The 16,963-nt window shown below is 45.0% G+C and overlaps 1 protein-coding gene across 9 annotated transcripts in view; it reads right to left on the bottom strand.

The window, feature by feature from the left end:
* The window catches only part of Fife (regulating synaptic membrane exocytosis protein fife), a 434,397-nt gene that overhangs the window by 83,180 nt on the left and 334,254 nt on the right, over nucleotides 1–16,963 (bottom strand). For all 9 annotated transcript variants that reach the window (XR_011714138.1, XR_011714139.1, XM_071674263.1 and 6 more), the window contains 3 exons: nucleotides 9,333–9,544; nucleotides 4,697–4,895; nucleotides 3,392–3,639 (listed from right to left, as the gene is read on the bottom strand). Coding sequence is in view for 7 of the 9 variants with exons in the window: in XM_071674263.1 (XP_071530364.1) it covers nucleotides 3,392–3,639; nucleotides 4,697–4,895; nucleotides 9,333–9,544 (659 nt within the window). In the remaining 2 variants the exon portion in view is untranslated. The remainder of the gene's footprint in view (nucleotides 1–3,391; nucleotides 3,640–4,696; nucleotides 4,896–9,332; nucleotides 9,545–16,963) is intronic.

Genomic DNA, 16,963 nt, shown 5'->3' with positions numbered 1-16,963 from the left:
CCTTACCTCTCTTTTCCCCTCCCGGTCCATCTAACTATATGCATATTCCCTCTGACCTCAAGTTTTGTCCTGCCCTTGTCATTTAGACGATCCCGACATTTCCTCAAAAGAAAGAAAGAAAGAAAGAAAGAAAAAAAAAGATCGACTTCTTCATTCTCTTTTTGACCCTTCCAGCATCGTCTTATCCAAAGGAAGAAAACGAGAATTACGTTCTTTACAAATGAGCAAGACATTTACACTGGATAGTTTCCCCCCCCTCTCTCTCTCTCTCTCTTCGTATCTTAAAGGGGTGTGTGCCTCTGAGGGGAAAACGCTACCTGCTCGTCTATTTCGCTCCACCCTTAATACAGACGTGTGCTGATTCAGCCCCTCCTGAAGAAGGGAGACCATTTTGATCCATATATCTCTATGGTCTTTTATAGCAGGGAATCCTGCAATGTTAGTCTTTGAATCTCCTTTCTTTCGAGGACCTCTAAGATGTGGCGGTCTGTTTTCGGATCGTGAACATGTTTCCTCACAACAAGATCGATCGACTGGTGATTCTGTCTATCCTCCCTTGTCTTGTCTTCCTTTTTTTTTCTATGGAGTTCGCAGAATCTCATGTCGTAGACCTTAACATTTTCAAAGCTTTTGACGATGTCTGGTATAGCTCTTGTATCCCTTTTCTGTCATCCTTCGGCTTTTCTACCGTGATCCAAAAACAAATATTTTTCTTTTATCAGCCTACAGCTGAAGCTGTTGATGTCTATCGCTCCCTTCTCTCCTATCAACTTTCTTATCCTCGCGTCTCAGGTGGAGGAACCCCTTCCTCTTCGTCGCAGTGCTGGTATGCCCTCTGCTACCACGGATATGTCTCTGCCATTTGCTCAAGAGCTTAGGCTAGGCATCACCTAAGAGATAACTGATACTGTGTGTGAGAATCAGCATCTCTAGGATTACCCGGAACCGATTTCTGCATCTTTCTACTTACACTCAGACTTCAGTACTAGCAACTTATTCCTCCACCCATACACTCCCAGCTCTCGTACCATTACACTCGGTCACCGATAAACTAGTTCCCCAAGACGCCCCACACCCCCATTCCACTTACCCTCATCGACACACTTAGCCACACGCCACAACTCACCCTCCCCCCCAGCTTCACAGCCTCACCCATCATACTGCCATCCTCATGCTTCCTCCTCACATGTCATTAATCACTAAAAATTCCTATCCAGACGTCCTTCCGCGGATGTATCTGATATCCTCGGTGCTACACACACACGCACACACACAATTACCCTGCTCCTCCCGTTCCGCCACCGCTCTCCTATACATCCCTATCCTCCGCCCTCATCTACCACCATACCCCTTTCGGCGTTGCGGTTCTCTCTAGGCAAACACTCCACCCGCCCACTGTGCTAGCGCAGGAAGCCACCTGGGCGAGACGAGATAGGCACCAGTAGAGCCCATCACGGCGACGGAGGGCCGAGGGTTACGCAATATCGTAAAGTTCAGGCCTACTACGGTCACACAATCTGGATCTGTGGAGTTCCTTCGCCTCGCTTCACACCTCACGTGTCTAGGCGCATTCTGTGCCCAGTTCTTTACCTGTTCTAACGCTTTGCCTCACCTTTCTTAGCTCATCACTCATCCACCTTTTCACCTTTCTCTAAACTCCTTCCATCAACATCTTCTATCGTATCACTTTTATAACTCCTTATCTATGTAGATCCTCGTCTGTCTTATCGTCCATCTTACTTTCCTAATACTCCTCACTTGCATTTCTCTTTACCTGCCTACCTCCTTATCGGTCTCGCTTATTCTGCGTCTATCTCTCTCCTTGCTTGTCCAGAATCCTCACCCGCCTAAAACCTTACTTCAACCATCTCTCACCCTCTTACATCCTCACGTAACTGTGGAAGTTCTTCGCTGTGACCTCATCTCCCTCGCTTCTAATACTGTTAACTTTTCTCCCCGCTGCATTCTTGCCGTACGAACTTCACAGCTCACTAGTCCTGCACTTTGTTCTCCAGCAGGGAGCTTTGCACTTCCACGAACATTTGTGTTACAGAGTATCTACACAATTTCATTCAAGTGGGAACAAAACCTACTTGTTTATCCATGAAAAATCTAGTCTTTTCTGAATAAAATGTTTCTACATATCCTCTGTGTGTGTGTGTGTGTGTGTGTGTGTGTGTGTGTTACCGGACTCAGCCAGCATGAGGTTACACCGCGTGTGTGAAAAGTCACCTTTGGCGAGGATCATCAACCGGGAGTGCAGCCTCGTCAAAGAACTACCTCACTCCAAAAGAATACATCACTACCCTGCTACTGGAAGCAGCGCGCACCCTTGAAGAAATAGGAGCTCCTGAGAAAAAAAAAAAATATAAAAAAGGCCCTGGCGTAAAAAAATCATTACCCCCTTCAAGAACTGGGATCCTGGGGCGACTATAGATGAATAAAGGATCACATAATGTAATCTAAGATACACTGAGAAGGGCATACACAGCTTTCCCACATACACAGCTTTCCCACATACACAGCTTTCCCACATACACAGCTTTCTTTTGTGGCAGGACGTTTTCCCTCACGCTGCAGCATCCTAGCTAACCAGGTTCACTTTACTGCAAGGCTCCACGCTACTGATTCTCCTCCCAGTTACGTCGCTGCTAAATCCCAGAAAAACCCAGCAGCTAGAGCTGATATTCATATGGTCTCTGGATATGTCTCTACTGAGCAGAATAAGGGCTATGTAAATATACCTTAAGCTGGTAGAAAACAGGGCGATCAGGGAGGTTATACGCGACCTAACAAATAGAGGATAAAGGCAATTCTATTTTAATCCTTTCTTGGAGAGCATTGAATAGACAGCTGTTGTGTGATCTCTTCTTAGTGCTCGGAAGACAGAGTCTCTCGTGTTTTCCAAGGAATTCGTAAAAATCCGGATTTATTGTTAAAGGAACTTCAGTCAAGAGTTTCCTTCGCTGTTGTCTATATACCGTATTATGATTATCTTCAAATATCCTGACGTTTTTCGTGCTTTCATTATGGCTCAAGGTTTCTAACCTATTAATCATACAATATCTAATCCAAAGTCACTGATTTCAAAGGAGAAATGTATGTGATCTTAAACTATGTGTCTTTCTGCCTCGCCAAAAAGAGCGGGGGGTGTCTTTTGACGAACTGCATCCCTTAAACAGATACACAGACCAATCATATGAATATTGAGTAACTTTAACTATCGTTAAGAAGATTGAAAAATACAACAGGGAATTCATTAACTACACACACTGTGGGCGAGTCATCAACAACACCACCCACAGTGGGCGACTCATCATCAACTACACCCACAGTGGGCGAGGTGCAGAGGAGGGACGTGAAGTAACAAGTCGAGTGAGGGCCAACTTACATTTCCTGTGGTCTATGTCCACGTCGTGGATGACGATGCGTATGGTCTCCCCCTCCGTCACCGAGCTCTGTCTCTTAAGGCCTTCGTCCATGCTCAGGTCACGGGAGGTGTTGACCTCGAGGGACTGGGTGATGCGCGACACCCCGCCCACTCCCGCTGAGGTGGGGGGCGTGGGTGTGGCGGCGGAGTACACCGAGGAACCCCTCGGGGAGGTGGGTGGGGTTGGCAGCATTCGGCTACCCTCGGACCTGTGAGGGGAGAAAAGTGAGGGGGTTTGTTACAAGGAGGTGTGGAGAGGTACGAAGGGTTCAAGTCATCATCTGCCGGCATAAGTAACTGGACATATCGTCGGCACAAGGTGGGCTGAGGATTACCGTGGAGTTCACGGACCTGCTTGCCACATCTCGTGTTTTGTATCTCGATCTTTTGGAATGGATGGAGAGACAGATGACCACAGGACACATCGATCGTTGAGCAGATAACCAGAAAGATTAATATAACCAGACAGACACACGGATCGAAAAAGAGTTAGACAGGAATGTAAGGAGACGGATCATTGTTGAAACAGAAGATAATCAGTTGGGTAAGTAAAGAAGAGGGGAGGATGTTCATATATCTATATAAATAAAAGTAAATATATCCATATACACGGATAGATATCTAGAAATGCTTATTTGATACGTAGTGTCTGCCCAGGTTTTCTCCAGATCTTCATGTCGTTTTCGCACGTTCCATTCGCTACCTGAGTGAAGGCGCCGTAGCTGGACATGACAAGACTCTGTATCACAGACCATTTTTACCTTCTGCTCGCAGTAACTATCCTGACTTTGCTGCACCGTGAAAATATTCTCTTGGGGAGGGAGGGAGGGGGGAGGCAATGTTTGCACCTATGTCTTTTTTTTTTTGTTATTTTATTCCTACCTTCATTTCAGCTTATTCTCGCACCATCATTTTCAGAGAGAGAGAGAGAGAGAGAGAGAGAGAGAGAGAGAGAGAGAGAGAAAGAGAGAGAGAAAGAGAGAGAGAGCAATCATCGAAGCAGGAGCCGAGGCAGAGCAGCAAGTGAATAATACAATGCCTGATAAATAATATGCCCTTCCTCCCTCTGCAACAACAGGACTCTCCTCACCCTTTGCATATTCCTATTTTACAATTCTCTTTTCAGTTTCCGTCTCTTTCCCTCCCCCTCTCCACCCCTTTTCCAGTCAGTCCTCCTCCCCTCCCCCCTTTTTTCTTCTCTCGTCTCTTCATTAGCCACCACCACCACCACCACCAGCGCCCCTGACGGCAGCCCTTGGTACTCACACGGCCGAGGAGCGTCGTCTGGTGGAGCGGTACTCCTCGTCTGCAGGATGCAGCCACTGCTCGTCCTCCAGACTGGAGGTGCCCGTCCTCCGTGGGGAGCTCTGGGCGGAGGCCACACCGCTACCTCCTCCCGCGCCAACCCCAGGCCCCGCGGCGGGGACCTCTGGCGACATCGGTGACGGGGATGAGTCTAGAGGTCCTGAGGAAAACAAAAAAAGAAAATGACTTGAAAGAAAATGGACTTTGGACAAAGAAAAACGTTTGACCTGTGGGTAACTTGACATGGTCAACGAACACGTAAGGGCGAGGGGGTCAACAATAAAAAGATGAGGTCTTTTCATAATGTGTTGATACGTTGTTTCTTTGATGTGGTGGAGCAGGAGAAATGGGGGTGGTGGGAGGGAAAGAAGCGTCTGGTACCCTCCTGCAGGAGAATGTCCTGGGTGGGTTGTGCCGCGTAGTGATGATGTGTGGTGATGGTTAGGGGAGGACGAGGGGGAACATGGGTCCACTCCACAGGAATGTGAATGCGTCACACGACAGCTACGTGCTCTGGGGAAGGCGTCACACGACAGCCACAAGGGTTGTGACGGGGAGGAAGGACAGATAAACAAGAGAAATGTTGGTCTCAGAGTCGAGATTATCTGCTGGAGAAGAGTAAAACAGCTTCCTGATCTATTAGAGACGAAGACATCACGGCAAAAGCAATGATGGCACCTTCCCACCTAACAACACACACACACACACACACACACACACACACATAAACTATCATGAATATTCCATCCCACTTAAAAGTGTTCATCTTAACGAACAAGAGTTATACGACGATTCGTTCGATCACTCACTCACTCCCACACATCAACCTCGGTAAGCGAATATGAGTCCGTCTTTGCTAACTTCGCTCTCACGAAGGAAATTGGAGGGAATCGTGTGGGAGGGAAGGGTTCTCCTCTCCCTTCGCCCTTCTGAATGTGAGGGTGTCACCATTTCCGCCCTTCCAGAGATTGGTGACAGCTCATCTACAATATTGCCAGCAGCAGCAGCCTTGCCTGGCTGGCTCTCTCAAACTCTCGCATTTTTGCACACTCGTGGTGGTTCCAAAGGCATCGATGCCACTTTTGGAGGAAAAGGTGGAAGACTTAGGAAGATTGAAGGGAAAGAATCAATACGAAAGATGCCCTCGACGCACCTTATCCACTTGCATATATATATATATATATACATATATATATATATATATATATATATATATATATATATATATATATATATATATATATATATATATGCACACACACACACAAGTGCCTACACGCATGACAAACACATACAAACGAAAAAAAAGGCTCATTTCAGATCAGGGGATGAAACAGACTCTGCCTCTAGAGGGGAGGAGCGAGAGCCATAGCTGATGAATGGGTAGGACGTGGTAGTGAGGGCGAACAGTCGCGAGAATCTGTCTGCTAATTTAATGAAGACAACGTATCCAATATCCAATATCCATCTGCAGCAATTAAGTCTCATCCATGATGAAATTTCGTAATGACTTCCTTGTTCAAGGATCTTGGGATATATATATATATATATATATATATATATATATATATATATATATATATATATATATATATATATATATATATATATATGTGTTATATATATATATATGTGGTTGTGTGTGTGTGTGTGTGTGTGTGTGTGTGTGTGTGTGTGTGTGTGGGTGGGTTGGGCCATTCTTTCGTCTGTTTCCTTGCGCTACCTCGCTAACGCGGGAGACAGCGACGGCCTAAGACAAAAGAAATGTGGAAAGATAAAATTTTGAAGTTACTTATACGGTTTTGAAAAGAAATTTATAAACGGGGTGGGGGTGGGGGGAGACTATGGAGAACTCACTCTAATGTTTAAATTTAATTTACAGGAAGATATTTGATTCCTTCGTATGGGAGGAGAGAATCCAATAAAGGCAGAAGACTCTTTGAATACCTTAGGCCTGGCGGGGATGAGAGGGCAATAATGTGTCGGGGTGAAGGGGCGATATGAAACGGATGCGAAGGGGGCGATTCTTTTCGTCCCTTCGTCAGTGCGATGCTGAGTGATCAATACACGTTTGTACGTGGCGGTTCCCCCCCCCCCCCCCCCACTCGCACAGGACACGTCTCGGGAAAGGTGTCAGTCCTCAGATAATCGTCATAATGACCCGCTCTCTCTCTCAACCTTGTGGGTCGGAGGATCTTTTAACTGGTTGATTCTTGGAGTTGCCACACGCCATTTAGCGGTATGGGAGGTTTAGAAAATGGTGTACGGGTCCGCGAGTGACGCCTTGTCAGTATGCAAGGGTGAACTGATGTTTTATTCCGTGTTTGGTGGGCGTAGAGATGGCGGTAAAGTTTCCCCTCAGGCTCGAAATAGGCAAAATACATTATTCTACATCCTAACGGTAGAGCCACCATAGAAAAACTTTGTTTGCAGCTCTCCCACTTCGACAGTATGACATTGTGAGGTGGTGAATCAAATGAACAGATGAAACAGATGAAGAAAATGGATAGTGTCAGGTGGTGAATCAAAATTTGGAAGATGAAGAAAGTGGACGATTATTTTGAAAATACAAGGAACATATGAAGAAAATGGATGATTATATATTCAAATAAAAGTTAATTCATAAGCCCAAGTCACTATTAAGATCTTCAGGGCTCATTCATCTGTTTATCCATCTACATCTCTCCTATGTCCACCTCTCTACCTATTTACCAAAAGATCTTAAGGACTTTATTCTTATTGTTCTAATACAGTTTCCACCCCCCCCCCCCTTCCTCTTCCTATCTACCGGTAGATTTTTGTGAGGCCAGACTGACCTCAGGGCATCTCGAAGGAAAGAGAAAGGAAAGCATGTTCGTGATCCGCAACGAAAGGGTAAGCGAAACGTTGGTTTCGATCGAACCGCTGCGTCTCTCGGTTAACGACCCAAGCGATCAAACTGACTGGACTAACCTGAGCTCAGGATGTTCTTGCCTTTATTCAAGGTCGGACAAGGACCACGAGAGAGAGAGAGAGAGAGAGAGAGAGAGAGAGAGAGAGAGAGAGAGAGAGAGAGAGAGAGAGAGAGAGAGAGAGAGAGCATCTGTCTATCTAAGACGAGATTATATTTTTTTTTCCTTACCAGAATGGTAAATTCTGCTCCTTGCTTAGTCAATCCTTCCACACTGTCTCTTTCCCTTCTCTCTCTCTCTCTCTCTCTCTCTCTCTCTCTCTCTCTCTCTCTCTCTCTCTCTCTCTTTATGTATGTATGTGAATATCTATCTATCTATGTACTTGCATATCTATTTCATGAGAAACTTTATGCATGATTCTTAAAAAAGAATTTCTTGAGACGCACTCATGTGTCGCGTCTTGCCAGGGCTACACACCGGCTCTCCCCACCTGACACGCCTTTGAAGTTGGCCAAAACTCACTTGATGACACTGGAGTGTGGTGGCTGCAGCTGGTGACTATGGCAAGTGGCGGTGCCGGAAGGAGGAGGAGGAGGAGGAAGAGGAAAAGGAATAAGAGGAGGAAGAGGATTAGGAGGAGGAAGAGGAACAGGAGGAGCAGGGGGAGTAGGAGGAAGAGGAATAGGAGGAAGAGGAAGAAGAGGAACTGAAGGAGGAAGAGGAGGAAGAGGAATAGGAGGAGGAGGAGGAGGAGGAGGAGGAGATGGGTGCCGCTACTGCTGTAGCAGCTGCCGCAACGCCCTCTCAAGTGAGCGGTGGTAATGATAAACACCTTGGCAACTCGGCTGGGGGTATATGCTAATCGACCACTGGTTATACTAAGCGTGGTCTACTGAAAGTGTTATACTCTAAAGGTGGTTTACTGATGTGGTATACTCTAAACGTAGGTTTAACAGAACCTGATACGCTACAGGTAAACTAACCTCTGTGTATTAATAGTTGTAAACATAATACAATAATACACCAAATGTGGTATAATATACATGTATGTCACACTTAACGTGGTATACTAATACAGGTATACTAAGTGTGATACATGAATCGCAGTGAAATATACTTTAATCCGCTACACTAACCGTGGTATACTGAATCTAGAAAATGAACATATTACGTTAAATCCCGTACACAAAACGCCGTATACTAAACTTAGTACGATAAGCTTGGTGCATTAAACGTAACACGTTAAGCTTGGTACACTAAACTTGGTATGAACCAGGGGCTATTACGGTTGTTCGTACTGAGGTGAAGGGTTTTCACACTCCCACCTCAACAGACACATGGTCTCTTGAAGGTCCTTCCTACAGACCCTACGTATGGCCTTTTGGAGGTCCTTCCTACATATTCTACGTATGGTCTCTTCTTGGAGGTCCTTCCTACATACCCTACGTATGGTCTCTTGGAGGTCCTTCCTACAGACTCTACGTATGGTCTCTTGGAGGTCCTTCTTACAGACCCTACGTGGGGCATTTGCATCCTCCTGGAGCTTGGTGACCCTTCCAAAGGTCAGGTGACCCCCTACAAGAGCTACGTGGTTTCCCTAGACGTGCAACCGACCCTCACCGTAAACTTCAGCGATCCTGCTCGACTCACAGTCCTCCCTCAGTTGCAACCACGAACCTGAGATGCGACACTGGCGGCCGACTTACCTGACTGGTCGTCAGCGTCGTAGGGGTCATTCATCTCGTGGTTTTTGGATCTGGAGGCGCGGTAGGAGGAACGCCTCTTGATCGAGGAGCGTGAGAAGCGACGGGTGTCTTCCAGGGCGGTCATGGAGCCCCGCTCACTGGCCGCTTCGCTGCTCACATCACTCTCGCTGCTGTGTCTGGATCCCGCGGAAGACGAGGCCATGATTCCGCTTCTGTGGTCATGGGAGAAAAAGACGAGATGCGGTGATGCATCGATGAGGTCAACAGGGACTATACCCACACTGGGGAGGTGTGGCACAGAAGATGAACTGAGTTCACCTCCCTTCCCTGAGGTATATGGTCAGGGAGGTGAGCAATGGGACACATCAGAAAGATAATAAGACCAAGTAAAAGATAAGGGCGATTAGAAAAAATATATGGCCACTGAGGGAATTAGAAAAGTGAGGTATTATGATTAGGGGAAGAGCATCAGTGAAAATAGAAAATGGAACTTCTTCGGGCCACACAATATGGTTTCAGAATATACTATGCAGGGTTCAATGCCTCCGATATCCTGAAAAAAATGATGTGGCTGTTCTAAGCATCTATCCGAAGTTGTGGTGGAACGACACAGAGGAACGCTGTGAGATAAAACGTTATGTGAACGACAACCCTTCACCAGTGTTTCGTACATGAAATGAAACCAAAAACCGGAATGTTTCAACTGCTGAAACATGGAAGGTTATGTGGTTACGCCTTCGTTTCAGATCTCAAAGCAGAATAGTCTTAAATTCTCCTCCGGGAGGCAGTGCACTGTAGACCGAGTCATTTTTGGCATGCAACAAGTCATGAATTATACAAGAACAAACACAGGGTTCCCTTTGCTCCCGTTGCTCACTTGTCACTCCCTATGCAAATGGGAAAAATAATGGCAAAAACATGAAGGGTAGATGGTACACAAGTCCTCAGAAAAAAAAACGGTACAAACAGACAATTGGAAATCGAGGAAACAGTCAAAACAGGATGGACCGGACTAACAGTGGACCGAATTAACAGTAAACGGTACTGTTACATGCGCTGAATGTATTGCATCCATCTGAGGGTAGGACATTCACCTATAAATGAATACAAATGAATTCGAACAGCAACGAGCCACTGGGTCCTAACGAGACTGTTAGTGATAAAGGATGGGAACAAAAGCTCGTGGGTTTGTGTGGCAAGGGTAGAAAGACAGACCATTCCTTTTCCCCTCCGAAGATGAAGACCAGTAAACATTTAATGCAGGTTAGGTGGCTCGGAATAACATCTATCGTGAAGATGAAGCTTCCTGAATATATTGCTCATCTTCAACGAGAGAAGGAAGATAATCCGAACACGTATATACAACGTCTGTTGTAGTCTTACCACGACGATTTAGCTTCTCAAAAGAGGGCTGCTTGCCCCTATAAAGCGAGGCAGCGCTTGTAAATGTCAACACAGGAAGTATGTGTGGAATATGAGAGAACGTGTCCAAAAGCGTGGAGGGGAAAAACTGCTTAGCTGGTTAGTCTATATACTTGGCGAGGACCTCGCTCGTGTAATGTGACACATATTTGCCTCGTTCACTTCCAGTAGGATGAAACATATCGGAAGTCCGAACTTACTCAAAAGCCATCTGTTTAATCCATCAGCTGAGCTACGTGCCATTTGCCTGCATACGAAATACCTAATTCAGTTATTGCTTGAAAGCGTAATGCTTACATCTGCCAAAATATAAACATATTTTTTGTTGTTTTAGTAACTTAGACATCTAGAGCGTTCAGTATCGATCCCTTAGAAAAAAAAAATCTTCTCTTGATTGACTACTTCATTAAGATTATATAAGTAGGTTTACGCTCCCATGAAAGTACAGCTTGGATGCTGAAGAGCATTACTTGCAAGCTGTCGAAGTGCCTAGTTTTCCAGATGAGATGACAACTCGACTGGAACACCGTGCAGCATTCGGGCCAGACTGCAAAATATGTATACTTCATCGTAAAGATATTGCACGAGAGGCAGTGATCTGCCTAACTTCTAATTATTTAGAGTGGTGGAAAACCATTGACGAAAACGGAGACTGTTGTCTCCTGAGTAATACGACACACACACACACACACACACACACACACACACACACACACACACACACACACACACATTTGTTAGCTGTATTATTATCCCGCATTAGAAAACGGCGTTTAGATGAATGCTCATCACCGTATCTCTCTGTTTATCCCTATAATACGTACTTACATAATGCGAGTAGATAAACACACAAGTTCTGAGCCTGGTATAATGATCTGTTCTTCATAACTATCTGGCTGTTCACGGAACAAGCAGTTACCTTTTATAGCCAAAAGCTGATTTAGCTGACTAATAAATGAGCACAGGTGAGATTCCTGCTCTTGAAATGGTCAACCAACACAGTTTTTGGTCATGGTTTCTAAATAGCATTGTGATTGGCATTGCCACATCTGCAGTCTACATGGAGCACTTGAGTAGGGACTGTGTTGAGTTGACTCCCACATCCTCCTGTTGATTCCCTCCACATCCTCCTGATGATTCCCTCCACATCCTCCTGTTGATTCCCTCCACATCCTCCTGAAGACTCCCTCCACATCCTCCTGATGACTCCTTCCACATCCTCCTGTTGATTCCCTCAACATCCTCTCGTAAGCCAAGATGACTGTGTGCCAATCTCTTAGACAGAGAATCGTGGCACAATTTTCACCTTTGATGATTGTTCAGCCTGGAACAAACTGGAGCATTTGACAAGCTTTTGGACTCTGTCCTGAGGGTGATCATAGACTGCCTAGACTCACGGGTGACGCGAGAAGAGACGAGAAAGGAGAGTTTCCATGCCTGGGTTGAAAGATAATCGGTATTGATCAGCAAGATGAAAATGTAAAAAAATATGAGCTACGTAATGGGATACGTAGCATACTGATAGAGATTGGAACTCTGTCGTAGAACAGTTAAAGGTTGGAACTCCGTCGCAGAACAGTTGAATAACGACACAAGTGGGGAAAAAAGAACGAATGTCGATATGGGAGGCACAAGTGAATCTCACGTCAGGGGACAGCATGAACAAATGTGCGATTCTGTAAAAGAGAGATGATTATAAGGAAGCGAGAGAGACGTGGATAGAGAAGAATAAGAAACGTTAGAAGTATGTAACATAAAACTAATCATAATCAAGGCGATGATAATCACGATGAATGTGATTATGTAAAGATCGAATGAAGTTTACAAAGGCTTGAGCCAGGCACGCCCGCCCTCTCCAAGCACAGCTCTAAACAAATGACCGACCTGCTTCTGCCCAGAGGTAGGTCAACGTTCCCTTCGTGTTCGCCAGGTTTCGTGAGATCTCTTGACATAATCCTGTGCCGCAGTATTGCCCTGGCGGGGAAGGGGAGTTCCGTAACCCGCTAAGCCACAATTGGCGCTCAAGATTACAAACCTCACCACAATCTCGAAGAAGTGACCTGTCTCTCGACGGACGTAAATAGCAATACAGCATGACCCTTACAGGGGTAATGGAGACTGGGGAGACTCAAATAACCACGTATATTACTATTTCAGTTCCATTACGTCAAAACGACAATGTGATGAACCTTGTTGCCGCAATTCAGCACTATACCACTCCACCAGACCGTCAAACCCGATCCAGACGTCTAGTGACCTTCAGGTTCCGTGCCCAGCAAAGCGACTGACGTCAGAACCAAGTAATGTTAAATGAACCAACACACTCTGACGTCCTCCCCACATGCTCTGATTTGATGGGCAGCGTCACGTAACAAACCAAGAGGAAATTACCCTCAGCGTTCCAGTTTCTTTTTTTTTTTTCCTTTTGGTGCGGGAAACCTGTAATTCTCAGGGACTTTGATGTTGTGTTGCCGCTTCGATCGCTTATGCCAGGGTCTGCCTACCTCAGCTCTGTTGACTTATATTCATCAGCGTCATCATAATCAGTGACTTACATAACAAAAAAGGGAAGATTCTCATAGCTGATGTGGAACAAAACCTCTTTATCGAACCATTTCATAGATGTTGTGAAAGGGGCATGGAGCCAGGGCAGACCCCTGCTCCATTCCATTGTTCGAGAAGTCAGATGGGTTTCAACACCATCTTAAACCCCTTCTAGCGAATACATGGATTCCACAAAGCTACAGCATTTCCAAGAATACCTTACCACTGCCTTAAGTTAAGAGGGAGGGCTGTCTTATTACCATTAATTCGTGGTAGGAAAATCTAATAACACTCGCATGTTCCTCCACAAAGATGCACATGGCATCATGATCAAGTCTGTCAGCAGCTTTGTGATCAGTTGATCAAGTCGGCAACACTGCAAGCTTATAACGTGCAAGATGTCAGTGACTCTTGTATTACTCAGTGACTCTTGTATTACTCGTCAACATACGTTTGTCGTACCTTGTACATATACACGAAACATCTATAGTTCATTTAAACGACAGACGAATCAGCAGGTAGCATCCAATCCTGTTGATACACGGCGTTCTATTTGTGGATGAGACACACTTTACCACGAAGGCTTACTCAAGTCCTGCATATGCTCACTGCTCGACAGTGTCTGGTCCCGATGATCATATCAGCAAATGTTGATAAAACTCACACCTGGCTGGTCTTATCAGCGCCTATAATCATCACTCCTCCTCTTCAATCGTCACTCCGTCTCTATAATCATCACTCCGTCACTATAATCATCACTCCGTCTCTATAACCCTCTTGTTTCTGGTCCTATAAACACCTCCACACACTCGTCTCCCGCAGGCAGGCAGACAGACACGCATTTTCTCTCGTCCATTTCCTACACAGGTCCAAACTGAGCCGCCACAGTGGATCGTCCCTGAATTAGTCAGGTACTGCTCTCCTGTTGGTGTATATCTCCGCTAAAATGATGACAGCTTACGGCGCTATCTACAGCGCCAGAAAAAAAATACGAAAACTGATGCAAGTACATCACGAAAGGCAGTGAGCATGTCACGAAATGTACTATGTCACGAAATGGAGCAAGCATGTCACGAAATGTTGTAAGGATGTCATGAAATACGTAGTAAATCGAGTATAGAATTCTGCATAAGTTACCCTCGATGCATTTATGAACCAAAGAAATAGAGGCAAAAATTCTCTCAATAACAGAGAGAGAGAGAGAGAGAGAGAGAGAGAGAGAGAGAGAGAGAGAGAGAATGTTGTGTAATGGGTCAGTCAGTACTCGTCGTGGCAGGGGTTTGAGCAGCCGTTGTCCTCCACGACACCAGCTTTAACCAGTTACGTAAGGTCAAAGATCATCACCAATATGACCCAACCGCTGAGGAGGAGGAGCTGAATATACATATAAAGTATATATATATATATATATATATATATATATATATATATATATATATATATATATAAAGCACATTATCGTGTATATATTGTTTTACATCATTCATGACGAACACTTATCTTAAAACAGAGTAGCAAAATAATTCATCACATGTATATTCTAACCCATCACGAAATATTTATATTAGTCATGAATGATTTTATCCTGGCGCACGCGTGGTAAAACGTAATCACTAAATGTATCTTTTAACACAATAATAATCTGTTCGTAAATCTATGAAATCTACGGCAAGAATCTCTGGCCATATGACTTTCAGTACTAAAGCTTAGCAAGAGGACACCCAGTCCACACCACAAGACATACCTGAAGTCCCTCAACACAGATGTTACGTTGGGGGAGGAGTAAAGTCCTCCCATTTTCTTTTCTACAAAGATCTAGACAAATTTACCAACCCCCTGCTCCAGATTGTTCCTACCCACCCTAACACCCAGGACTGATTTTTCACCTTTGATTTCTCACGCTAGAACTACAGCAGACTTTCCTCCCCAATAGGCTCATCTGGTTCTTCCCCATCGTCACCTCCTCCTCCTCCTCCTCCTCTTACCATCCATCGCAAACCCCTGATATCACAGCGTGGTAGCGATGACTGGACTGATGAATTCATTTCTCTTCTCTCCACTTCCTACGAGAGAGTTGCTCCAGAGTTAGGAGGAGCTTCTGTCTCTGTCTGAACGTGCAGCAGAGGCTTATTGTCTTGGGAATGAAAAAGGCCTACATCCGCCCCTTTTCTATGAATTGATACCACCTTCATCTATTTCAGTCACTTCAGTGCTGAAGCCATTCGCTGAAGGAAACTGGCGCATCGAGGTAAGCTCTCCTTCCTTCAGTCAACTCTGGTTTCGATTCGAATTCGCTGTACCGGTACCAAGTGCAGTAAACCTCATTTTCCCCCACTGATACTGTCTCTTAATCCTGCTGATACAGTCTTTTGTGTTATCTCTCTAACTCGACACGTCTCTAACAACTTAAATCATTGCGCCATTCATTCTCATTTCCCATTAGCTGTTTCTCCTTTCAAAAAATCCACTCTTTTCGGCTCCTTTTTTTATCTCTCTCTTTAATTCGACCGTGAAGAACTCCGACATATGTTTACTTCCTGATGCGCTTTTTATCTGGTCCCGTGGTCTTTGTTGTCATGTCCTTTATACAGTTCAAAAAAGAAAAATGAATAAAAGTAATACCCCCAAAAAAGAAAACTATTCTTCTTTTGAACACAAAGCGTATGGAACAGACACTATTCCTCCTTATGTTTTGATGGGATGTGCCTTTGAACCTGCTCCTGTGTTTTTAGCTTGTTTGATTCGCCCCGGCGAAAGGAAGTACAAAGCTTTTCTTCATCCTCAATTAAAATGATAACACAGCCGATCCCAAAGATGGGTGATCATTTTAATCCTTCCAATGTCTTTGATTTCAGTGATCATATATTTGTCTATCTACCCATCATCATTCTACACAGAGTAGATGATGTGCAGAGGATCTACAGCTCCAAAAGGAATAACTCAACTCTGTATTCCTCTCCTTCATCTAAATTAACCTCCATTATTCTTTGATCAGTCTTCGTCTCGTCTTGTTCCACTGCATCAACAAGGTCGAATTTGGATCGGGTTTTGCTGGTGGGGAAGGTGTACAACAAGGTAGATTCTGATGCCTCAAGAATCTTTCTTTCTCAGACGCACCACGATTTTCCTCTCTCCTTCGGTGATCGTGTAGTTCCACCACTTGATGCGAATAATACATCTAGCATCAAGGCAATGTCTAATCTCTTTCTTGGGTATCAGACTCTCTTCCCTGAGCAGTTACTTCTTTGTGTGGAATACTCTCCTCTCACATCTGAAGAGGATCTGATCGCCCGTCGTTACTTGATCCAGCTTATCACCTCTCCCAGTCTGACCCAGCAACTGAAATCCACTTTCCCCTCCGCCGTACTTTGGGCTCGATCTCCTCCCTACACACGTTACATCGGTTTCCGCAGCTAACATCTGGCTATGCGTGTGTGCCAGCAACACACTCCACCTAACAGGTGCGCTCATCTGTAAACACCGCTCCCCACAACACCCGAGAATTAAGAGAAATAACACCCAAATCGTAATCCTGCCTCGTAGAATATCAGAACCCAGACTGAAAATAATGGACCGATATGACCCGGGAAACTGAAATAATCTCCAGGTGGTTATTCACGGAGACTATCTGGCTAATATACCTGGGAGATACTGAGGAATGGTTA

This window comes from Panulirus ornatus, chromosome 19 (genome assembly GCF_036320965.1).
Source record: "Panulirus ornatus isolate Po-2019 chromosome 19, ASM3632096v1, whole genome shotgun sequence".
NCBI classification, from domain to species: domain Eukaryota; kingdom Metazoa; phylum Arthropoda; class Malacostraca; order Decapoda; family Palinuridae; genus Panulirus; species Panulirus ornatus.
The sequence above is the reverse complement of the archived record's forward strand: the minus strand, read 5'-3'. Positions and strand labels throughout refer to the sequence as shown.